The sequence below is a fragment of the Panulirus ornatus genome, chromosome 11 (assembly GCF_036320965.1).
Source record: "Panulirus ornatus isolate Po-2019 chromosome 11, ASM3632096v1, whole genome shotgun sequence".
In the NCBI taxonomy this organism is placed as follows: domain Eukaryota; kingdom Metazoa; phylum Arthropoda; class Malacostraca; order Decapoda; family Palinuridae; genus Panulirus; species Panulirus ornatus.
This window is the reverse complement of record NC_092234.1, coordinates 14639523-14665655: the sequence shown is the minus strand read 5'-3', so window position 1 is coordinate 14665655 and position 26133 is coordinate 14639523. Positions and strand designations below refer to the sequence as shown.

Genomic DNA, 26133 nt, shown 5'->3' with positions numbered 1-26133 from the left:
CGACCCTACGACCCTTTCGTATAATGGCTAAGGATCGTCCATTCGTGTTCAAGAGGTTAAACAGACTCTCTCTCTCTCTCTCTCTCTCTCTCTCTCTCTCTCTCTCTCTCTCTCTCTCTCTCTCTCTCTCTCTCTCTCTCTCTCTCTCTCTCTGGCATTTAATTGCCAGTTACCGACCTGCACCAGTAAGTAAGCCTCTCCACAGACAAACAGATCTGTTACCTGTCTTTCCCCTGTTATCTCAGATCCCGCTGCCATCTTGATTTTTCTGCTGGGTGAAGGCCTGCCCACTAGAGAGAGAGAGAGAGAGCTGTCACCTCAGTAGTTCTCCGCATGGTAGATGACTGCTAGATAATTCCTCGCACAGCAAAAAACAAAACAAAAGTTTCCAGTACCATTCCGACACAACCCTTCACCTCGGTAACCTCTGCTGAAAGTATGTTGGGTCTTCTAGAGGGTTGTGGACAGCCAGCATGGCTAGGTGGTGTGGCCGAAGATGCGCGGTTCACCAGCAGGTGTGAGGCAGGTAGTGTTGGTGGGAAGCGTGAGGAAAGGTTAGGGTGGGAGATGGGTGACACCCAGAGTCAGTCAGGTCACACACTCCTGCCCTTGCTGCCTCACCCATGATGACCTGGTGGGTTCAGGTGGCTGGGTGTAGGTGGGGTGGGGTGGGGGCCCTCCCCGTGTCAGGTCACACACGTGAGTAAGGTTGGTTCACGCTCAACACTACAACATACGTCAAAGAATACGATCAGCTTTAAATAGAGAATCATAGAAAAAGGTTTATATTCTTCCCAAAATAGGATATTTGTTGCCCTTAGTGATTACACACACACACACACACACACACACACACACACACACACACACATTGTTCGTGGTGACACTTATTTTGACCATTCCGGCCACCGTCATCTCCTGCCATATGAGAATGATCGTCCCCGAGTTCCAGATAGGGATCATAAAGGCACTGAACCCATAATGATAGACTCGTACAAACCCACCACAATGATAACCCCCCATCCTAGCCATTGTAAATATCCATCAGTAATTAGTGCATATGTAAAGACTGTATTTAAAACCCTCCTCATATTTTTTTTTTTCTACTCTCGTGCCCCGTTTGTTGTTGCAAGTATTTTCGCTCTGTATTTTTAGCCTTTGGATTTAGTTGATTAGGTAACCAATAATTACTGTATATCGTAATTACGGTCTCGCGTAATATTATCTTTGCGCGGATGACGTGAATCCTATTCAGCGTTGAGGTATTTATACTTTGTATGAATACAAGATCCCGTGGGGGTGGGGGGCGGTTAGTGGGTCGAGGCGAGAGTCATCATCTCGATTTTGTGCCGTAGTCGTCTTGGGAAAGGGAACGGGGGGGGGGGGGGGGGGGGGGGGCCATGGTCGTGTACACAGGTGGCTGTCTCAGCCACATACCGTAATACTTGAGGGATACGAGTAACACTGTAGCTACGTTCGTTGCAACTTGAGGCAGGTGTAAATCTTGACACCACTTTATGCTTGCCTGGCCTGACCTGACCTGACCTGACCTGGCTTAGCCTAGCCAAGCCAAGCTTAGCTTTAATTTACCGTACCACAATATCTACAACGTTAATGTTCCCCCTACACAAGTCTCCTACCCTCCTGTTGCCTTGCTACCTCTTGACATGTCATGCCAGCTGCACATTTGGCCTACATCGCATTTCTCAACAAGTCATTACCTAACTTATACCGTGCTGTTGTCTTCATTAACGCACGCGGTGTACACCCTCAAACTACACCAGGAACTACGACATCCAAGGTGTACACCCTCAAACTACACCAGGAACTACGACATCCAAGGTGTACTCCATTCAAACTACAGCAGGAACTACGACATCCAAGGTGTACACCCTCACGTTGCACACCTTCACACCGAGCCTGTTTATTATTAACTCTGTACATCGTATTTTTTTGTGTGTGTGTTGCATGTATGAGGAATATATTAACTAAGGCTGGCATTAATGTCTTGTTTGAACTTTATTAAGGTGTTCGTCCCGTCTGAAATATGCGTGGAGGCCGATTGGGTTACGTGCGTGTCTGTGATTACTCTGTGTGTGTGTGTGTGTGTGTGTGTGTGTGTGTGTGTGTGTGTGTGTGTTACAGGGAGAGAGTTGTGCACTTGTGGTGCCGCGTCTCTTAGCCATGATGTATATACCCTGTAAACATTTTTGTCACCCCATCCACGTAGGTGCACCTCACGCACTCGCTGATCTAAAGCGTGAAAATATGTAGCCCGCCGTAATCTTAGTATCTTTTATGATTACTTTAGTAATTACTGTTATGAGCTTCCTCTTCTGTAATATATCTAATGTCTCAGCTGTGTATTTTCAGCCAAACGGCTACCTAAATTCAGTAAGCCGTTGTTTGATTTATTTACGCACACCGGTCTTAGCCAGAATGTGTGCGTATGTGGTTTTGTGTGCGTTTGTCACATTCCATGCACACGGGAACTATAAACATTGTCCCAGGTCTTAGAAGCTGTATGAACTAATTAGATTTTGACAGCGTTCACTGAAAAAATTGTGTAGATTAACGCCATGAGAACGACGGTATGACCCTCTGGTAGGATGACCTGACGTTTGATCAGGTTCTTAAGGATCAGGTCAAAGGCCAGGCGGTCATACTCAGGGTTCTCACCTTGGACCTAAAGGGGTTTAAGGGTGGCCAGCGGTGATTGCTGGCCCGTCTGGCGGGACGCGCGTGCAACCAGGGATGTAAGACCTCTTGTCTCACTCACCCCTGGTGCTCGTGAGATGTTCCCATCTGCCTCCAGTCCTTATACTGTACTCGCTAGCAAGATAAGGCAAGGGGCGCTGTGTGGGTAAGGTGGCGAGAGGGGACGAAGTGAGGATAGATTTTTTAGGATACCAGGTGGAACGCGGAGGGGAGGGGTATTTTTAAGGTGCTGGTCGACTTGTGAGTGAAATGTCATGAGGGGGTAACAAGGAGACGGTTTACCCCCCAGGAGAACGACTCCCTCCTCTGCTGCCGTTGGGTAAACGTCTCGTCTGTCCTGGCGAGGGTAAACCAGCCCTCCTCCTGGGTCAGAGGTACTAACCCACTTCATGGAACAGAGTAACTACCCTTCCCTCCTGGCGCCGGTTAAGTGCCCCCCCCTCCCCTCTCCTGGCGCCGGATAACAACCCCTCAAACGTGGCGCCGGATAAGTACCCCCTCTGTTCTGACGTCTTATAACTACCTAGCGCCGAATAACTACCCCCTCTCTGTCTTGGCGATGGATAATAACCCCTCAAACATGGCGCCGGATAACTCCTATGAAGTCCGGCGCCATGTAGGTAACTCTCTCTCTCTCTCTCTCTCTCTCTCTCTCTCTCTCTCTCTCTCTCTCTCTCTCTCTGGCGCCGGATTACTCTCCCGTCTCCTTGCTTCAGTGGGAGGGGAAGTTCTCTCCCCCCGGCGGAGTTATCGATGGTCAGCCAGCACGGGAGAAACATGAGTAACGGGAGCCCGGGGGTTCTCAGCCAGGGTCCTGCCTGTGTGGCGTGGGTGAGGCAGGGGGTCCCTCGGATGCACACCACACCCGTCCCTGCCTACCTCCCATGATTATCTGCGGATGGAGTCCCTCCGTCATGGAGGGAGGGACTGGGCGAGGAACATCTTGCAGGGAAGGGGGCGTAGTCAACCACTGTGACAGGGAAGCAACTGAAGGTCGTATTTCCAGTGGTATCAGCCGACTCACCCACGTTTACACCTGCGACAGTACGTCAGTTGAGTGAAGCTTGTGAGAGAACGGGAGAAGTTTTGGAAATTTTAAGAACAAGCAATTAACGTACATCAGTCGAGAATGAACGCTGATTGGTCAAGAAATGAAAAAAAAAAATGATACTGCTGAAGAGAATGGTAGATAATGTATATTGCAAAGATGGTTAACGGAGTTGGAGTAGTACATTTAGCAGTCAGTGTACGGCGTGATGTTTTACGTCATGAGGTGTGGGTGTGTGTATTCCGTGCCACCACATAACATGTTACCGTAGTCATGCTCCTGTCACATCCATCAGAAAATTTCCACACTTGATGACGCACCGGCTGGCGTTAATAGATGATATCTCACAGCCTGGCGTTACCACCTTTGAGGACGTCGTCATAACCCTTACAACGACGGAACGGCCCTCTCCCGCGCTGGTACAAACCCCTTGCTACTGCTTTATTACCCTTACCCTTTGTTACGACGACCTGGCCCTTAACGGTCGGGTGAAAGGCCAGGCCTCGTACCTAAGGGTCGTAATGTCATGTTGAAGGGTTTATACCGTGGTGTTCAAGAGGCTAATGCATGTAAATACGCAGGACCTGAGGAACTTGTAATACATTAAAGAGTCGTTGTATGTGTGTCGAGTTGGCTTCTCCTGCAGAGCCCATGTGACGTGAACGTGTACATGTTCTCGTTACTGTACCGAAAAATGACATCGCGATTGTGACGGTGCAGTGGGCAGAATGTGCGTTTGTGATTAAGTAGTTGTACTGTTCGGTGAGGGAGTTTGACACTCGGAGCGCCATGTGTGTGTGTGTGTGTGTGTGTGTGTGTGTGAAGGGGGCTGCAGTCAGCACCAGAGTACACGTGAACCTGGGCTGGGGGCTGAAGGCCGATAAGCCATGTGTACATTGCAGCTCTCGACTCCATCCACCCCTGGCTGCTCGACGAGGAATGAAAACAGTGTGCCTCTCGTCTGCACGATGGACGCGCGACTCTCCTCATGGCTGCTCTTGTGAAGAGTTGGTTTGTGATGGGATGGTATATATATATATATATATATATATATATATATATATATATATATATATATATATATATATATATATATATGATTTATGTTGAAGGCTCCAGTCACAGACAGAAGTCCACATCAAGGCCGGGCCTTAATTGAAATGAGAGAGAATAATGAAAGGGGAACAAAAAGAAGACATGAGAAAGTACGAATTTTGTAGGAAGTGAGAAACCTGTCTTTTAAAATGTGCCAGGTCATCGTTATTGGAAATGACATGAGAAGGTAGACAGTTTCAAATCTTCGACGCGTAGGAGAATAATCAGTTATCAGAAAAGGTCCACCCTTCAGTTGCTGATGGCTATGCAGTATTCATGTGACGCATTAGCTTGCCGAGTATTGCGTGGCTCAGCTAGTGGTTGGGGGCACACAAGCAGCCACCTCTCAGAAGCAAAAACCAAAGTATTACCTACGGAGGAGGGAAAGTGGACACCTAACATTGCGGCGTAGGGCAAGGGGGTCAAGTTCGGAAGTTAGCCTGGGACAGTTTATAAGATGGACCACTTTCGACTCACCTTTGTCAAATAAGGATGCAGAGTTAGAAGCACCACAGATGTAAGAACAGTACACCATACAAGGACGGATCAATCCTCTGTATCAGAGTAACTGTTCAGAAGAAAAGAAGTTTCGACATATAAACAGGACACCCAGTTTTTTAGAGGCTGACTTAGCAATTCCCGTAATGTGGGGTTTCCAGGAACGAGTGGATGTTACAGTAATACCAAGTACGTTCATGGAGTCATGGGAAGGAATTACAGAGCCGTCAATGGATATACGAGAGTTGTGAAGAGTTTTTGACAGATGTGGGTCTTAGAGGCATTAAGATAGTCTAGATTTCGTCTATCCTACTTATATATATATATATATATATATATATATATATATATATATATATATATCCTGTCCCAAGTTTTGAGTTTATTGAGGAAGCTGTGTCAAGACGAGATGCAGATCGAGTGACGGGAGGAGGAGCACAATTGAAGGATGTGGATGAATGTAGTGTTGAGTTGTCAGCGCATGAGTGCATTCGCTTATTTGTGGAGGAGAGGAAAGCGTTGAAAAAAAAATTAAAAGTGTAGGGGACAGGACAGAACCTTGAGGGACGCCGCTGCTGATGGAGGGAAGGTGGGAGGCTGAACCACGAGAACAGGTTTTTGTATTAGCAGGTGAATGACGTAGAACCTTTTGGAGCGGCACGTGTTGCTGCAGTGCAAGGGAGAGGACGGACGCCAGCCCCGACAATGGGCTGAGCCTCAAATCCCTGACCCGGCCGTCGTGAGACACTTCGTCATTTTGATGATACATGGTTATTCAGCTCACATAGTCGCTGAGATGTTCATCTATTTTTTTTTAAAGATTGCTTCAAAGAAAAAAGTTCATTTGTTTACATGGAATGTTTGTTTTTCTTTATATATTATTATTATTATTTATTTTTATTATTATTATTATTATTATTAGTATTAGTATTGTTGTTGTTGTTGTTGTTTTCATATATATATATATATATATATATATATATATATATATATATATATATATATATATATATGTGTATATATATATATATATATATATATATATATATATATATATATATATATATATATATATATATATATTCGCTATTTCCTGCGTTCGCAAGGTAGCTTTAAGAACAGAGGACTGAGCCTTAGAGGGAATATCTTCACATGGCCCCCTTCTTTGTTCTTTTTTTTTTTTTGAAAATTAAAAAAACGGGATGGTATTAATATTATTATTGTGTGTGGTTACACCCGCAGCCAACACTGTCGTCGATACTGTATCCCTCCCCCTCGTGTTAAAGAGTAATGATTACAATTAGTGGTAAATGTTGTTGTGTTCTGCTGGTATTGTGTGGCAGTAACATTGTGTTGTACAGATGGCCCGCTTCCGCTGAGAGACACCGGGTCACTCCTGACCACCTGTTCCGGATGGGAATTTTCACTTGCCGGTTTAAGCTTCTCGATTACGACGGTACGATCCTTGAACACGACGGTACGACCATTGAGCAGGACGGTACGACCATTGAGCACGACGGTACGACCATTGAGCACGACGGTACGACCATTGAGCAGGACGGTACGACCATTGAGCAGGACGGTACGATCCTTGAGCACGACGGTACGATCTTTGAACTCGACGGTACGATCAATGAGCACGACGGTACGATCATTCACCACGATGGTACGATCATTGAGCACGACGGTACGACCTTTAGATACTACGACACGATCCTTGATCAAGCAAGACGGTACGATCTTTAGGTACGACCTTACGATCCTTGAGTACGACGGTACGATGATCCTTGGGTGTGGGGGGTCCTTTTGCTTTGTGCCTGATCTGGTTTTGGGCCAAGTCAAAGGCACGGCCCACCATACCCAAGGGCCTGTGTCGAAGGGCCGCACCCTTCCGTGCTTAAGAGGGTAGTTAAGTGTCGAGAGGTATTTATTTATTCCACTTTAGTGAGACATATTTTGCCTCGTCGAGGTTAGGGCTGACCGTAATTACAAAATGAAATAAGAATATGTGGCATGTGTGTACGGGTGTGTTCCTGCTGACCTGGTCTGGCTCGAGCGCGTGAGACACCTGGATATTGAGGTTACGTTAAAGGAATATTACCAGTCTGGTGAGCCCGGTGATGGGCTGTAGGCACACGTGATCACTGCAGTGGCCAGGTAGAGCATGACGCGACAGGGGTTGGCATGACACAGCAGGGGTTGGTTTGACACAGCAGGGGTTGGTATGACACAGCAGGGGTTGGCATGACACAGCAGTGGTTGGTATGACATAGCAGGGGTTGGTATGACATAGCAGGGGTTGGCATGGCACAGCAGGGGTTTGTATGTATGGCACAGCAGGGTTTGGCATGACACAGTAGGGGTTGGCATGGCACAGAAGGGGTTGGTATGACACAGCAAAGGTTGGCATGACACAGGAGGGTTTGGTATGACATAGCAGGGGGTTTGCATGACACAGCAAGGGTTGGCATGACACAGCAGGGGTTGGCATGACACAGCAGGGGTTGCTATGACAGCAGGGGTTGGCATCACACATCAGAGGTTTGCATGACACAGTAGGGATTGGCATTACACAGAAGGGGTTGGTATGACACAGCAGGAGTTCGTATGACACAGCAGGAGTTCGTATGACACAGCAGGGGTTGGTATGACACAGCAGGGGTTGGCATGACACGGCAGCGGTTGGCATGACACAGCAGGGGTTGGCATGACACGGCAGCGGTTGGCATGACACAGCAGGGGTTGGTATGACACAGCAGAGGTTAGCATGACACGGCAGCGGTTGGCAGGACACAATAGCGGTTGGCATGACACAACAGGGGTTGGTATGACACAGTAGCGGTTGGCATGACACAACAGGGGTTGGTATGACATTGCAGGGGTTGGCATGGCATAGCAGGGGTTGGCATGATACAGCTGGGATTGGCATCAAACAAGCAGGCTTTTTTTCTTCTTCTTTGTCGTGTATGATGATAGCTTTGGAGGCCCTGGCGTGTGGAGGAATGGCCGAGACAGGGGACTAAATCTGGTGATGGGGGGGGACTGTGTGAGGACGGGACGAGCGAGGTCAGGAAGGAACATCGTTGACGACCACATGATGATGGCCAGGTCGGCGCTGGGAAGAGGTGGGTGGGACCCCCGTCGGTCAGACAGGGCAGTGTGTAGGTGGGGCTGGGGAGTGCCACACACTCACAGGAGGAATCAGCTCGAGCAACAGGCCAACCAAGTAGTTACCATCGTTGACTGTACAATATTTTGTAAGACGAAGTGGCCTGTCAGGTGCTTTGCCAATAGTGGCTTCAGTTTGTGATCGTAATTACGATAAGGATAAATTTTTAGTACGATATTTTTTGTTGACAATTTTGTATATAGATTTCTTTTTTTTACAATAGCATTCGTATTCTTAAGCTGATAATTATATAGACTACTATCAGAGGTGGCTATCAGGCATCTAAGGTTGAAGTATAGAGAAGGAACGTAATTCATTTAGATTTTTACCATCTTTTTTATACAGAAATGTTCTTAAATTTCTGGGCGTTATTGTCTGGTGTTGCATTGGTTAGAGTTCCTTCCCGAAGTTAGGCATCGTGTTGACGAAGTAGTTGACGAAGTCTGCCTCGCGAAGTTCGTGATTTTTCCCCCCTCTCCTCTCCTCTCTCTCCTCCCTGACTGCCGCGGGTTCGCCGTGTGTTTAGCGGGTTCATATCGATGTGGGCGAGGGAGTTGTTATCTGGATGGAGGTGGGAGTGATAGGCAGGTACATTACTGTGGCGGTGGTGGGCGGGTCTTCTGCTGCTGCTGCCGCCTCCTCCCGCTTGTTTACACCGTGATAACAACAACAACAGCAGCAGCAGCTTGATACCGTCGCCAGCCACATGACGCCATGGTATGGGGGCCACGACCAGTCTGTCTTGCTCGCCTCTTGCAGTGTCACTGCCGAGTCTGGAAGTACGTGTGGATTGGCTTCAGCCAGGGATTTAATTATTTCAAATCACGATTTTCATAAAAAGACGTCACGCGCTGACGAGTCATTCGTTATGGAAATACGATTTTTTTTTTTTTATCATTCCAGTGTATTTATTATGTAAAGAAGGTCATCATTTGGGTTCAGAATCTGTCATGGCGGCGAGTGTTGGCTGCCGCTGTGTGTTGGAAGCTGTCCCTCCGTCTCTGCTCGACGTACACACTCTCGGTCAATTTGCCGTCGTATCCGTGATCGTGCGGCGAGCCCTACGCGCTGAGCCCTGCTTCCCTGGCTAAGTCTCGTCGTGCTTGCTCGGAAATTGGTCTCTCTCTCTCTCTCTCTCTCTCTCTCTCTCTCTCTCTCTCTCTCTCTCTCTCTCTCTCTCTCTCTCTCTCTCACACACACACACACACGGTAAGTTAAGGTAAGGTACAGCAAGTAACGTCAGATCAAAAGACGGATACGTAGAAAAAAAAAAAAAAAAAAAAAAAAGAGAAGGCAAAATGTCCAAATGAACAGGTGAGGAGGAGTGGGACTTGCTCCATGGAAACAGTTCACACAAGAGCCCTGGAATGATGAATACACCAGCTTAACCACGGTGATGCAGTCGACCGTCAGTGAAAAAAAAAAAAAAAAAGGGATTCGCACGCAGTTCAGACAATTTTTTTTAAAGACGTGAGAGTGATCGTAAATTAAAATCTGGAATTTACGTAAAACTTCGGGGGGAAAAAAAATAGATAAACTCATTAGCGAGTCGGGTAATGAGGACGCGCCATAATGACAACTTTCACTACCAGTAATGGAAGGTGAATGAGGAAAATGTTTGTTATATATATATATATATATATATATATATATATTTAAGAAGCATAATTAAATGCTGCCGTTTTCTGTGGTCAACAGCGCAAGCTGAACATCAGTAAGTTTGAGAGATTTGAATGAATGTTTACCAACAGAATTAAAGGAATGAGGGGAACGTCATCAGTGTTGTCAAGGAGGTTTCAAACAACACATACATATTGGCACAGAAAAGAATATGAAGGAATTATAGAAAGCATGACTGGGAGGAAGGCTTAGAAATATGCAAGAAATAGAGGAATTGAATTTACAGTAATCCCTTGTACGTAGTATCTCGTAATGACGTCAAACGAAAGTGTACGAGAGCCCAGCGAAATGGACGGTAGAACTAATTGTTTAGTAGTGTTTAATCATACGAGATGAGAGAAGTGTTGACATGCTTTATATGTTGGTTTGACACTTGGATGAATATTTTTTTTTCTCAGGTGAACCCAAGATGCACGGTTAGACTGTGGGTGTGGCATCAGAGAATAACGGTAGTGGAAAAAAAATGTGGTGTATGTATGTGGGGGGGCTGGGCGGGCAATCCCTGCCTCTTGGGGAAAATTTCGTTGCAGGCCGTCTCTCTCTCTCTCTCTCTCTCTCTCTCTCTCTCTCTCAATTTTTTTCTCGCCAATATATATGTCTTGCTTACGAACTCGAAAGCGAACCATGTTGCTTCCGGTTGGTGCCGGAGCGAATACGAAAGTTCTGCTTGTAGGCGACACGGTGATGGGGAAAGAGATAAGTAGAAAACCAAACAGATGACAGGACGTACACTGACGTGATTATATCATGGAAGAGAAATGTATATGATTGATTCTTTTATATTTGATTGTCCACGACAAAGGAACCGTGGCTTCATCGGAGTTGGTGTTCGGCTAAGTGTTCTGCAAACCTTAAAGACGACGCTCACGTTTGGGGAGTATGGATGGGTTTAGGGAGGACATGGTTAGTAGAGGGGAGGTATAGGATAGGGAGAATGGGTCGTCTTGAGTCGGGGAGTATTTTTTTATGGTGGGGAGAGCCAGAGATTATGCTTGGGGAGGGTAGAGTTACTTTGAGAGTAGGTGACCTAGGGGAAGGGAAGTACACGGGTACAGAGGAAGGGCAGATAACAGGACCTGGTGGTCTATCGGTAGGTTATCTAGAGAAACAATCTAGTAGAGCAGAAGGCTCCTCTCCACCCACCACTCCCTCCGGCTCATCAGAAGGCAAAAGTATAGCTTCAAAGTTTATACCATGAAGTGTGGAACGGTTATACTGACACGATGGGCAGTTTATAGGAAGGATGGACGGAAAAAGAAACTGACATGAGTTCAGTCGCCGGGCATGTGGTAGGAAGAGATGAGAGGTTATGGTACGTGCATGTTGTGATGACATACTTGAACAGGTTTATTGCCTTACGATTGATATCATGGAAGTGTTGGTCGAGCGTTAATGTGAGCGCATTTTCAGTCTTCGCCCTGTGAGAACACCTTGTGGTAGTTTGTTCAGCTGTCCTCTTAACTGTCGCCCAAAATGATCATCCAGTTTTACGGAGGAACATGGCGTGCGACGGGCCGGGGTGTGTGGGGGTGATGCTGGTGGCCACCGTCTCTTAAGTGCGGAGGAGGAGTAGGGCAAAGTGTAACCCTCCGTAGTACTAAGAAATTGTTAACAGTTTTGGACGAGCCTCTTGAAGTGCATTGATACCCGTCATTGCACTGATCTCTGACATAAAGTAATTCTCGTGAGTTTTATTGTGTGAGGAGATGGGTTGTGGTCGTGAGGAGAGAGAGAGAGAGGAGTAAGTAGGTGAGGGTCTCTGGTCGTAGGCAGCGGAGGGGCGGTGGAATAGTAGTATATGGGATGGGAGGGACTGTGGGACTCATTAGGGCAGGGGGGGATTTTGGGTTTGAGGTTATTGGAAGGTTGTGGTTGGTTGGCCTTAGGCCGTGACCTGACCTGGAGATTATGGGTGCGTCAGGTCACCTGCCCCACAGTCCCTCAGTAGTGTCCTGAACCCCGTGAAGGAAGTGTCTCCCGTTATTGTGGCGTAGGTGTTACGTTGTGGAGTGGGAAACGTGGATTACGGCCGGTGGAGGTGACCCCTTGTACCATGTGTTGGTGAGGCCGGTGGAAGTGACCCCTTGTACCATGTGTTGGTGAGGCCGGTGGAAGTGACCCCTTGTACCATGTGTTGGTGAGGCCGGTGGAAGTGACCCCTTGTACCATGTGTTGGTGAGGCCGGTGGAGGTGTCCCCCTTGTACCATGTGTTGGTGAGGCCGGTGGAGGTGTCCCCCTTGTACCATGTGTTGGTGAGGCCGTTGGAGGTGACCCCTTGCATCATGTGTTGGTGAGGCCGGTGGAGGTGACCCCTTGTACCATGTGTTGGTGAGGCCGGTGGAGATGACCCCTTGTACCATGTGTTGGTGAGGCCGGTGGAGGTGACCCCATTGTACCATGTGTTGGTGAGGCCGGTGGAGGTGACCCCTTGTACCATGTGTTGGTGATGGAATCCCGTGGTAGGGGACACATGGTGTCCCGTGGTAGACCACGTGTGGATTATCCTGGTGGAGGACATACCGACTCCCGTCGTGGAGAGCACATGGTCCGACATGGTAGAGGGCAGATGGTCCGCCATGGCAGAGGGCAGATGGTCTCCCACGGTAGAGGGCAGATGGTCTCCCATGGTAGTAGTAGAGGGCATATTGATTACCATGGGAGAGGACAGATGGAGCCCCATGGTAGAGGACAGATGATCTCCCGTGGTAGAGGGCAGGTACATTCCCATGGTAGAGGACAGGTAGACTCCCATGGTAGACAGGTTTATTCCCTTGATAGAGGACCACCGGATTCCCTTGGTAGAGGATTGATGGCCTCCCATAATGGCGGACGGGCTCATCCCCATGGTAGTGGACAGATGGAGTCTACTGGTTACAGAGAACAGGTCTCCCATGCTAGTGGACGGACAGAGTTTACTGGGAGCGGACAGATGGCCTCTCATGATGGTCCAGGACATTTGCTCTCACGTGATAACGGACAGATGTTCTCCCATGGAAGTGGACAGATGCATTTCCACGATGTCGGACAGATGGTCTCCTGTGGTAGCGGACAGATGTTTTCCTGTTGTTGCGGACAGATGGTCCCCCATGGTGCTGGACAGATGGTATGTCATGGCCCAGGACAGATGGTCTACCATGGCCCAGGACAGATGGTCACCCATGGCACGGAACAGATAATCTACCATGGCCCAGGACAGATGGACTGTCATGGCCCAGGACAGATGGTCACCCTTGTTTCGGAACAGATGGTCTATCATGGCCCAGGACAGATGGTCACCCATGGTACGGAACAGATGCTATATCATGGTCCAGGACATATGGTCACCCATGGTGCGGAACAGATGGCCTACCATGTTACAGAAGAGATGGTCTCGAACAGCGTAGAACAGATGGTCCCCCTTAGCCCAGGACAGATGCCGTCCCATGGCACAGGACAGACGGGGTCCCACGGTAATGGACAGGGGCATTCTCGTGATCCAGGACAGGAAAAGTCATGGAACACCTGCAAGGTAAGGTTATCCATGGTGCAATACATGATGCCACATGGTCAACCCAGAACACACACACACACACACACACACACACACACACACACAGCATGACGGTCACAACCGTTGGGTGTTATGTGGCCCTTGGCCAGGTCAGAATGAAAGGTTGCGTCGTCGTACCCCCCTAAGGGCCGTACCGTGTCGTACTCATGGGGTTTAATGCGACATCGAAATTACGAATGAATTGAGGGCATCAGTTGGTTGGTTAGTGTTGGATTGACCGAGGAGTTTGCTTGATGGGAATGGTGTCCGCTCGCCACGAGAGTTCGTTACTGTTCACGGCGAGGGTCGTATAGAAAAATGTATTTTCAGCCAATGTAGCACAATTACTGGGGAGGAATTTACTACGTTGATTACCACTGTGTGGAGGATGTGTTTATATATTCCGTGTGCATTCTGCTGCTCTTGTCCCTCACTGACCCGTAGTGCCCACCACCACGCGGGACCACCAACCACACCACACCACGAGATGAACATTTTTTTTTTTCTAATTCATTTGAGTTTTAGTGGAGGGGTTGTCCTTGTGTGGTACCAAGCATATTGTGAGCACTCATTCCTTGTAGGCTAAGGAAAGGTCGCGGATATTCTTATATTCGATATATTATTCTAATAACAGTTTCAGAAACACTATGGCATGCATCCTAACACACCTGTTAGTAATATGTAAAACATCCTAATTCGCAAGTGCAATAGAGATTTCATTAATGCACTTAAACACTTCAAAACAAACACTACAGTGTCATTCCTGCCTTCCAGCATATTACTGACCAGCGGCTGTACTGTGTCTCTGTGGTAAAAGCTCACCTAAGGGAGCATCGACTGGTTACATGCCCTTAGCTGTGGATTTTGAGTGATTAGGCTGCCGCCCCGGGTCTCAGGTCGTGTGTGTGTGTGTGTGTGTGTGTGTGTGTGTGTGTGTGTGTGTGTGGCCTAGCGATGGACCCTCGTCCTCCACGCCATGTCCGTACGTGCTCGCGTTTCAGGCATCGCCGCACCGCGCCTACTAGGTCAAGCGCGTCCTTGGCGCTGACCACAGGATCGGTCGCCACACAACTAAGACGTGCCCAACAGGTGCTCGACCCAGACAGGTGCCCTGTTGGAATTAAGGTTGATCAGTGTCTTTTGTAGACACATTTTTGGCTCGTTACCCCTCACAGGGGGACGAGCCTGGCACACTTAATAATGACACCTTTTGTAACGGGTCGAGGTGTAGCTTACCGGGATTCCTAGTTATCACCCCATCGGGCTGGACAACTGTCTCCAAGGTGATAGGGAACTCACTGACCAATGAGTCTCGTGTGCGTGATATGGGATCCATATGTTGGGTTACCAAAGCGATTGTTTCAGTTTCCTCCGTTAATGACTTCACTAATTCACTGTGTCACCTTTCCCACACTGGATGCAATTTTGATTGTGTCATTGAGACTGTCTCGCTGTATGTTATTATTTGAGCACCGTAAATAGTAAACTTTCCTCTAGGCCTAATCCTGTATGGGACCTTGGTATGGGCGATCTTGTGTGCTCTTAAGAGTTTAACAATTTGGTTTGTATAGTTAACCTACAGCTATACTCATGATACATGCCATGGATTGCGCACTAATTCACTTACATTTACAATATGACGATTTGCTCCATACTAGCTAAACAATCTAACAAGAGTACCCATAAGTGGCATCTCCCCCCCGCGGGAGAGGTGTGACGGGGAGGGTTTGAGGGGAGTGTCAGCCTCCCGCGTGACCCCACGTCCTCTTTCACTCGTGACCCCGCCTCGGTGCTGCCACACTTGGTAGCCTTCCCTCATATAGTAGCTCTGGTGGTGATGTATACCATATGCTTACTTGCAAGTTATAACATTCCCAGTTTATCAACTAACAACTGTACGTCACTTATACTAAGCTATCTTACAGGTCAGACAAATATGTGGCAACACTGGCAACCATCTGGTCCCTTGTTTATTCTCCGTCTACTTTGTTGTTTAGCTGATTCCAGGGAACATCATCTTTCCACCTGATAGGGGCATGGCCGTGCGATGACCACTCGCACGCAGACAAAGCTCCCCTCGTCCAACACTTCCCCCTGTTACACACACACACACACACACACACACACACACACACACACACACACACACACACACAGAGCTCTGGTCATCTCTTAATCCCATCGCCATTCATCAGAGTTCAGGTGACACCACCAGTGGTAGCCTGGTCAACCGATGTAACCGACTGCATGCATATTTTCGTACACTATTATTGGGCTCTCGCTGCAGATCTTCTTAGATTCTCTTGTACCATTCGTAGCTTTAAGTTCAGGTGTTCACCTTGCTTCATCATGTTACTCTGCTTTCCAAATTATATCAACCCTGAGCGGATGGTATGACAGCGGAGGTTAACGATCGTAAAGCGTTCAAACGATCGTAAAGCGTTCAATATTCGTTCTTAACGATGTGGCATGAGCGATCCATGACGACAGTTTCGTTGCTCTCGCTTTTCCCAGTTTCGTATCATAGCCGTGTATTTGCTATAGTTGCGATGACTATATGTTGTTCTGATGTTCCTCATGACGTAGAAGTATACACTGTATGAAAACATTGTGGATCATGTACTAGTAAATTCAGACAGCAACAGACCAGTGAGTCATATAAGACGGCTGTGTGTGACAATGGAAGACGGTAGAAACTCATGGATCAGTGTGGTTGGAGTAGAGACATACAGATCTTTCAGAGAGAAAAACCTGTAAACTCTTTTTGTAACCAAGAAAATGCAAATAATGTCAGACGTGGACATCGACATATGTTTTATCAAGTTCTCATACTTGTCCATGGTACTGCTGTCAGCCACTCAAGTTACACTTAATTTCCCAGTGTATGTTCGCTGCGTCCCATTCATCAACAATTTTATTTTCAGACCAGTGCCAGTCTGCCTCCTTTATATACTTACATTTGTGTAATGTAAACCCGTTTTATCGAGTTAAGTCTTTAGTACATAGTTATTGAATACTGTTCATCTGTAGCAGTACGGGCCACTGCAAAGGTTGTTTCTTTCTCTACACAGTTAACCCCAGGAACCCCACCCCAGCCTACAACTTTGTATTCTTGCGTTATAACGTAGATCTACAACTTTATATTCTTCCGAGTTGCCTCTTTTATGATCCAAGCCTTAAAAAAGGGTAACGAACAACGTTTTTAGACTTTTTTTATTTTGAAGAACTGATACTATTTACAAATTAGGAAACTTCATTTTCCTCAAGAGTATGTTGGCAGCCGTCGAGTTATACCTACGACGAACGCTTCTTGATAAAGTGTGTGTGTGTGTGTGTGTGTGTGTGTGTGTGTGTGTGTGTGTGTGTGTGTGTGTGTTTAGGGTTGGGGGGATATCCTCAGAAGGAGGGCCGGAGTGTGGTAGTCTCCAGGGCAGTATCTGTGGTGGAATCCTGCCCAGTAGATAGGCCCGGGCGAGTGCCTCTTGGCAGGTGTTAGAGGAAGGGGTCTGCATGTGAGGAGCGGGGTCGTCGCCGGGCGCCGGACAGTGCCTGAGTGGAAGTGGTGGGTGCGGCCTGAGGTAGGGGCTCTCCGGCCAGAACTGTGTTGCAGGCACGAGTGGGCGGGGTCCTCCCCGCCGAGTTGCTTGTGTATGACTCAGGGGCACTTGTCCTCCCCGGCAGGAGCAGGGAGGACCGTGTGTGTGTGTGTGTGTGTGTGTGTGGTGGGGGGGGGGGGGAGTGGATGTTAGCCACACTATGTGACGACGTCACCCTTTCGCAGCATCTTCACTCCCCCCCGTGAACATGGCACACGGTAACATAGATGCATCAGCCAGCGAGATGCACTTAAAGTGAAGCAGGTTGGGTTTGTGAGGAAGGGGTGTTTTAAAGTGACTGTGGCTCATAAGGAGAGAGACGTGTGTGGTTTAAAGCTTTTACGTTTCCTGGTTAAGGGGGGCGGGGTGGTCAGTGGTGTCCCCCCCGCAGCCTGCAAACACTTGGTGGACTGACTGCGGTAAGCTGGGAGCTTCACCCACCCCTGACGTAATATCCTACGTTCTCACACGTCTCGTTTACTAAACCCGTATGTGGAAATAAGCTTGATCCAACGACTCTGGTTTGTCTTATGTCTGGACACTACAGGATATGTATGAGCCACAGAAGGTGTCGTCACCCCTGCGTGTGTTTGTGTCTTTTGACACATTCCTGTTGGCAAGTTGACTGGTGAACAGTGCACGTTAGAATGTTCATTCTTACACCACAAATACCTTCTGTGGAGGTGACCAGCTGGTTGGGTTTTGCTGCGCGTATTTGCTTAGATTTACAGATTCATTGAAGATTTTTTTTTTCTATTTCGAGTGTCCAGTGAGGGAACCAAAGATACGAAACATTAAAAAGAGGAGAGATATCATGGCATACAAATTTTCGCATATTTTCAGTCGTGGCTGAACCTGTGGCAACGCCCGTACCTCTTGTGTTAAGTTGTACTTGGTCATCTTGCCGTCAAAACGTCTGTGGAACTTGGTTAACATTAGATATGATTCAACGTAAACTCTAACCCAATGAGTATGTCGGTACGACCATTTGAGTATGACGGATCTTATCTCTTTTTTAGCTTTACCCTTAAAAGGTCGCGTCAGAAATGTCATCACTAAAGAGGTAAGAAATGATTTGTTCAGTGGCTTATTGGAACTTGAAATTTCAAAGTAAACAATTTTATTGCACATATAAATGCTGAGCACCGGTAATTTCGTGACGGATTATAGACTGGAGGTGAGGCTTGTGTGCTGGGGACAAAATGGATAAGCTTTTTTTTCCTTATAATCTAGATACATCGACAGTTGTATACTTTCATCATGACAAAAGTTTCCAAATTACTTTTTATGCTGTTGTATAGAAAATAGACACGTGATGTTAATGTGATCAATAACATTACGTGTATGATCCCCTAAAAACACTGGACATAACTTGTGATTCTCTGTACATCATTAAACCCTGTGTGAATATAAACAGTGCAAGGTGATGCTACATCTCTTGAGTATATATATATATATATATATATATATATATATATATATTGTATACGAATGTATGTATTGGATTTTTTCAATGTTGAAGATTCTCATAGTTGTGACGATAGGGGTAGTAAAGTTATACTGGCAGATGAGTGATGAGTTAGGTGGATGGATGAGTAATGAGTTAAACATGTGGATGGATGATTGATAAGTTAGGTGGGGGGATGAGTAAGGGAGGTAGGTGGATGGATGATGGATTAGACAGACACGTTAGTTGATAAATGAAAAGTTAGACAGAGAGGTAGGTGGATGAGTAATGAGTTAGACTGGAAGGTGAATGATTTATGAGTTAGGCAGGCAGATGGGTGGATGAATGAGACGATGTTAGGTGTTTGAGTGGTTTAGAGAGGAAGGTAGGTGGATGAGTCAGGGAGGCCGCCGGGGGTAGATAAGTAATGAGTTAGGGTAGATAAGTGATGAATTAGGGAGGCAGGAGGGTGATGAGGTAGATATAGACAAGCTAGTGGATGAAGGGCGTGATTAACTGTCCCTGGTCTTAACTTGACAGGTGTCTGCTGGCGGGGGCGCCGTGCTGAACCCCGAGGCGTCCGTGTTCCATCTACCACCCGCTCTACACGCCGCCCACACCCCACCCACGCCCTCGCTGACCCCGACGCCCCATCACCACCACCCTACTATCAATGGATTCCACTCCCACGGTGAGTATCACTTGAAGCCATAGGGCCTGCGGCTGCCGCCTCTCACGGTAAGTGTGCCGCCGGGGGGGGGGGGGGGGGGTTGCTCTTGCCTGGTGGTATTAACAGGCAGCTGGTGGAGAAAGGGAAACTTTCTTGGTCTTAAATACATTTTGATTAGAATCATTTTCTGTCAGGATTGGTTAAGGAAAATTGTCCCATAGTGAAACTACGAGTCAGTTGCCTCTCTCGCGCCCTCTTAGAGCGCTCCGGTGCGTGCCTCTTGTCGGCGACCAAAGCAAGGGTCATACAACCGTTCTGCTTAAAACGTTGACAGATACGACCTTTTTTCATGGATTCCTGGAAATCCGCATATTATTATTATTATTATTATTATTATTATTATTATTATTATTATTATTATTATTATTCGAGGATTCTTGGAGATTCGTGTAAAATCTATGATTTTGTGTTTTCATTGGGTTGGTTGAGGGTTGAAGGAAGGTTGTTGATTCAAGGCAGTAGATTAAGCAAGATATGATCCCTGGGCATCCGGCTGCCGGCCTCTGTTGACGGGACCACAACATTATTTGTGGGTAATGTTCGTCCGTTTCCGTAATCCCTGCCAGACAAACCATGGTGTATGGATGGTTCTCCAGTGTGCAGTATATAACCATGGTGTATGGATGGTTCTCCAGTGTGCAGTATATAACCATGGTGTATGGATGGTTCTCCAGTGTGCAGTATATAACCATGGTGTATGGATGGTTCTCCAGTGTGCAGTATATAACCATGGTGTATGGATGGTTCTCCAGTGTGCAGTATATAACCATGGTGTATGGATGGTTCTCCAGTGTGCAGTATATAACCATGATGTATGGATGGTTCTCCAGTGTGCAGTATATAACCATGGTGTATGGATGGTTCTCCAGTGTGCAGTATATAACCATGATGTATGGATGGTTCTCCAGTGTGCAGTATATAACCATGATGTATGGATGGTTCTCCAGTGTGCAGTATATAACCATGGCGTATGGATGGTTCTCCAGTGTGCAGTATATAACCATGATGTATGGATGGTTCTCCAGTGTGCAGTATATAACCATGGTGTGTGGTTGGTTACCACAGTGGAGTGTGTGATGGTTAATTCTCAGTGTACTGTTATATACTGTGCACTGTGAAGTATGGTTGGTCCCCACCGTGGAGTATATAACTATAGTGTATTGGTTACCACTGCGGAATATATAACCATGAGATATGGTTGCATCCCATTATGAAGTACACAATCATGGAGTTTAGCTGGTTTATTTTACATGTAATGAAAAGTTAATGGCTGACCACATTATATGGCTTCTTTTTTTTTTTATGACGTCCTTTGTAGGTAAGGTGTCAGTCAGTTCTGGCAGTGGGCTCACATTGCGCCGTAGACCATCTCAATGTAAAATTTCCCTGGGGCTTCCTGGACTTACGATCAATATGTCTTTGAACCAAATATATTGAGATATTTGTGTAATTGTTAACTTGGGAGTGCGTCGAAAATAACAACGAAAATCATGTCATTATTTTCTTTTCACATTATAGAAGGCTATGTCACCTGCAGTGACCTTTAGATTATCTTGGGTTACGTAATTTTCTTTGTGTATATATATATATATATATATATATATATGTATATATATATATATATATATATATATATATATATATATATATATATATATATATATATATATATATGGGAAACCCGATAACATCCCATAATATGTGAAGTGACTGCAGCGTGTGCAATAATCATACTGTAACAAAGCCATTGATATCATTTCCATCTCTATTGGTAGTTTATGTTCACCGCTTCCCCCCATTTTTTTTTTTTAAGTCAGGCTCATATGTCATTGTTTTCGTCTGAAGTTAGCATTTGCCACTTCTATGGGTAATTAATTTGTCCTTTCCGATTAAAAAGATTGGCCTTAGGGTACAGACTGAACCAAGTGTCTGTCTATACCTGGTGAAGGAATGGTTCCGTCATGCTGTTGCATAAAGCAGCTAGTGGTCATTTTCACTGCTCAAAACAGAACGTAGTTTTTTCTTTTTACATCTTGTGCTGAGGCATCTTCCCTTGTCATTTTTTATAGTATTTTATCTCCGCTGCTGCACTAGTGCTTAACCCCCGTGATTTTGCAAAAATGACATTTTTTTGAACTCCTTTAGTGCAAAATGAGTTTTGTACGGACGATTTATTGAAACAAAGGACCGTTAAATGTCGAAGTAAAACGCGTCCCCTCCCCCCAATTGTTCACTTGCGTTTTCTATGCAAGCAGAAGGGATCACCTGCCGGGTCTGGTGGGGAGGAACCAGTGAGCGTGGTCTCTGGCGAGTTGACCTTTATCTGGTGTTTAGCGGGAAGCTCCTGCTGGTTAATTAGTCATGTTGCCGTCTTCACCTCAGCAGTTACTGCTTTTGTTGTTGCAGAAGTTTGTGCAAGGTTTGTGCTTCACTCGTGGTTCCCATCAGTGCGTTTTGTCTCCTTGGATCCACGACTCGGGCTCGTGTCTTCCACCCAGGCTCGGGTGTTTTGCAGCATGTATCACTGACGAAAGGGCGAGTTCATTACATACACACACATACACACACGCACACACATACCGAGGGGCCAGAGTGTAGTGTGTGTGTGTGTTGATATATGTCCCTATTCCTTTTGAATTATGATTAATGCAAGAGATGGTTGCTCGTATACTAAAGTGGTTAGTTGGTCATTTTTTTATGTTTTAGTGTTACATGTTACTTGGTCACGGCTACTTGCTGGAGGAACTAACTCCCCATGTGTCCCACACGCTTGACGGATGCTTGCCATTGGTGCACCATGAGACATGGCTGTGTGTGTGTGTGTGTGTGTGTGTGTGTGTGTGTGGTGCTCGCCATATACTGTCCTTGTGATGGTGACGTCATACCAGCAGGTAGTTAATGACAGCCGGACGTTACACGATGCTGGGAATCTCTCTCTCTCTCTCTCTCTCTCTCTCTCTCTCTCTCTCTCTCTCTCTCTCTCTCTCTCTCTCTCTCTCTCTCTCTCTCTCTCTCAGAAGGTCCTCAGCTGGAGAATAATGTCTCCCATCTTTTCCAACCCATCGTGTGTGATGTGAGGGGTGAGGCGAGCCATGCGTGTAGCTTGTACTGGTCGGGGAACATTTTTTCTGTAGTAGCCCCTCTGTCATCGTCGTGTTTCCAGCGATAGACAGTAGAATGTGGAGTTCGTGGCACTCGAAACTGTGCTGGGAAAGTTCATGGTGTTAACAGAAGGATGTAATACCTCTAGAATAAGGTTAATACTTCAGTACAGTGACTTCTGGGATTAAGGATTTTTCCGCCATCTCTTCGCCCGGAGCTTCACCGGTAGAGTTGACTCCATCATCTCTTTTGCGACGGTCATGGTAACTAATGGGAGGCTCCCCATTGGTTTCGTGTCCCGCGGCTGCTCCGTTATGGATGGTTGCCCTGTTGCACGCCCCGTAGAAGCCTCTGTTGAACCGCTCGTCTCGTCTCCTCCAAATCGCTCGACCAGTCACCTCCAAACCGCTCCACCAGTCTCCAAACCGCTCCACCAGTCTCCTCCAAACCGCTCGACCAGTCACCTCCAAACCGCTCGACCAGTCACCTCCAAACCACTCGACCAGTCTCCTCCAAACTGCTCCATCAGTCGTCGCCAAACTTCTCCATCAGTCGTCGCCAAACTGCTCAACCAGTTTCCGCCAAAGTATGTTTGATGCTTCCTGAAATGCTAACCAAGAAGAGGACCTGAGCAGGTCTGGTGGACCCCTTTATGTCCGGGTGATGTTCTGGTTTTAGTTTTCTTCTCCAGTCTGTGATCGGACTTAACCTGTAAAATTCTGAACTACAATTACTTTCACCGTGTGTGTAGCCTTTGATGAGTTTTAATCTGTATTTTTCCCTTCATTGATGCTAGGTGCCATCAGTTTATGTTTACATTCTTAGAAACTAGAATGTTGGGACACACACACACACACACACACACACACACACACACACACACACAGGGGTGATGATTCAGTAGCTGGATCACTTGGTAGGAGTAAGGTAGGAAATTCCTTCAATGGTTAAATTATCTCCCTGGTTAAGGAAAAGCATGTCAGAGGAGCCTTCTCCAAATGGGTCGAGGTGACCAGCAGAGTGCCACAGGTTTCTGTTCGTGGACCAATTCTCAGCTTCAAATGGGCAAGTGGCTGTGTAGGTTTGCAGTTAAAGCAAAGGTCATAAAGAAAGTAAAAAGTAAGGAGGAATTGTATCGACTTATAATAAGGCGACCTAAACAGACTCCAGCGTTGGTACGATACGTGGTTGATGAAATTCACCCCGAGGAAGTGCTGAGTAACGAAGATGAGACACGATCAACGAAGGCCTCACTATGTTCATTATGTAGAAGGAAATAAGCTTCTCGGCTCTGTGTGTGAGAAGGACATGGGAGTCGACATCGTCCTTAACCCGTCACCAGAGTTACGCAGTTGGAGAAGAATGATTAATGAGGCAAACCTTATGCTGGCAAATATTAGAATAACTTCCTGAGATTATGAATAATGAAATATTTATATAGAGCTGTTGATATCCTTCAATAAGGCCAAAAGTAGAATATGCTTCTCAAGTTCGGTCAGTGCATCCACAGAAGAACAGACAGCTCTTACAAGAAGGCACAGGGAAGGACAACACAGATGGTACCAGAATTGGGAGAGCCGAGTTCCAGAGAAAGGCTAGGGGCTTTAAATTTCTCTACCTTGGAAGAGAAAAGAGCGAGGGATGACCTGATCACAAGAGACTGGTGACGTACAAAGTGAACATCTTAAGTGAAGTAGAGATACAGCAACATGAAGTTAAGTAAGGAGCTCGTTAGATACGATATAGTCATTTTACAGTGAGAGTAAAGGTTAAATGGAATAAAATGACTTCGGACACGATGCTTCGTGCAGACAGCATATGTGAAATTAAGAAGTTTTGTGGTCGAGAATTTTCAAGAGATGGAGCCTTACCAGTGTGGTGGATCGATTTTGATTTTTGCCTCAAGAGCGTCTGATATTGTGCACTGCTACCCCACCTTGTGGGCAGCGGCGTCGAAGAGATTACAGAATGCACTAAAGGCCCGGGTACTGGCAGGCCTCAGTGACTGAAGTCCATTACAGCTTACATAGTGAGAGAATGGTTAACACGGTTTAGGCATGCCAGTGAATGATTCGGCATTTTACATGGGAAGTGAAGTATGCAGCCAGTGAAACGCTGTAGCATACGAATAACAAGATAACAAAGGAACTCTACGATAAGCAAAGTTGTGATACTTTTATAGATTCTCCGAGGTAGCCGCATTGATATGGATGAATTGTTTGTTTGTAATGGTTGGTAAGAATCATTTCCGATCTCGCTTGATTTGACGAGTACATAATGTAGCAAGGTGTGGGAGTAACTTTGTTGGCAAAGTTTACATATCGTCTGAAGGGCTTCATATTCCCGTGGTATATATATTGGTTAACGTTACAGGCCATGAGTCGTCACAGACCATCCCTGGGTCGGGCATGCTTGGGTTCGAATCCTGGGCGCGATAGTCTTCTCCCTAGTGTTGGTCGATAAATGGATACCTGGCTGAGCCCGAGATGTTTGTCCACACACACACGCACACACACACACGCACACACGACCAAAGACTAGGCAAGTTTAAGATGGGGCAACATGAGTTTTAAACTTCCCCCGGAACAAATATGACAAGAAATGGGGCTTCACTAGTGTAGAACATTCCCCATGCTGTACACATAGGTAATTACATAGTTGCTCACGTGTAGAACGTACACCGTACTGTACAAACAGGGAATGACACATACTGTGTTACGGTGGTTAGCATTGCTGACCATGATTCAACCACGGGCTCTCATGGGTTCTGAACGGGGTAGTCTGTCAGCAGCCAATCCATCTGTGGTATCAGCCACCACCACCCACCCAGGTCTGGTCATCAATGGGTACATGGCTTATGATAGGGTATGCGTGAATACACTAGAGGAAAGACATAGTATATATCTTCAAGGTTAAGGGGAAATAATAACGTAAAACACGAAAATATATTATCTCAGTAGTAATCACACTGATCGCATCACTATGATTATTTAGTGTGTGAATGCGTCGGGTCTCTCGCCTAGTATATAATCCAGAAAACTTTTTTTTTTCTCCCCACTTACAGGTGATGACTGATATAACGTTATTGAGATAATATCTAGGAGCTTGGCCGTGACATCACGGGTATTGGGAGGAGTTGGAGAGGTGGTGGTGTGGTCAGGTTATGGGACATGGTAAACTTAAGTTCCTGCTGGGTATGGTAGAGGCGTGCGCGCGTATAGTTGTGGGTGGTGTTGATGTTGGGGGAAATCACGTGGTGATGGCGGTGTAGCGTGCTGTGTCGGCGGCAGCGGCGGCAGATGGCAGCAGTGGCGCCGCTCCCAAGATGCACCGCGCCACTGCCATGCGGCCGGTGCGGCAGCCATCTTGGATTATCTAGGTCGTCTCCCTTAGGCAAGAGTCCCTCATCTCAGTGAGTTTTTCCTCTCTTCCTACAGCCACAATGGCTTATGCTAGTGTGGTAGGTCGCCATGGTTCTTAGAGCGCATGTTAAGATACAATTATTGCTTGTACAGGGGCT

General features: G+C 46.6%; 1 protein-coding gene across 9 annotated transcripts in view; it reads left to right on the top strand.

Annotated features, from left to right (window-relative positions):
* Larp4B (La-related protein 4B) overlaps window positions 1-26133 on the top strand; it is a 276157-nt gene that overhangs the window by 147348 nt on the left and 102676 nt on the right. For 6 of the 9 annotated variants that reach the window (XM_071666630.1, XM_071666631.1, XM_071666632.1 and 3 more), the window contains one exon: window positions 19322-19472. In XM_071666630.1, the coding sequence (XP_071522731.1) occupies window positions 19322-19472 (151 nt within the window). Of the gene's footprint in view, window positions 1-12162; window positions 12515-12561; window positions 13718-19321; window positions 19473-26133 lie in introns of those variants that run through there. The other 3 variants (XM_071666629.1, XM_071666627.1, XM_071666628.1) reach the window with 2 other exon arrangements.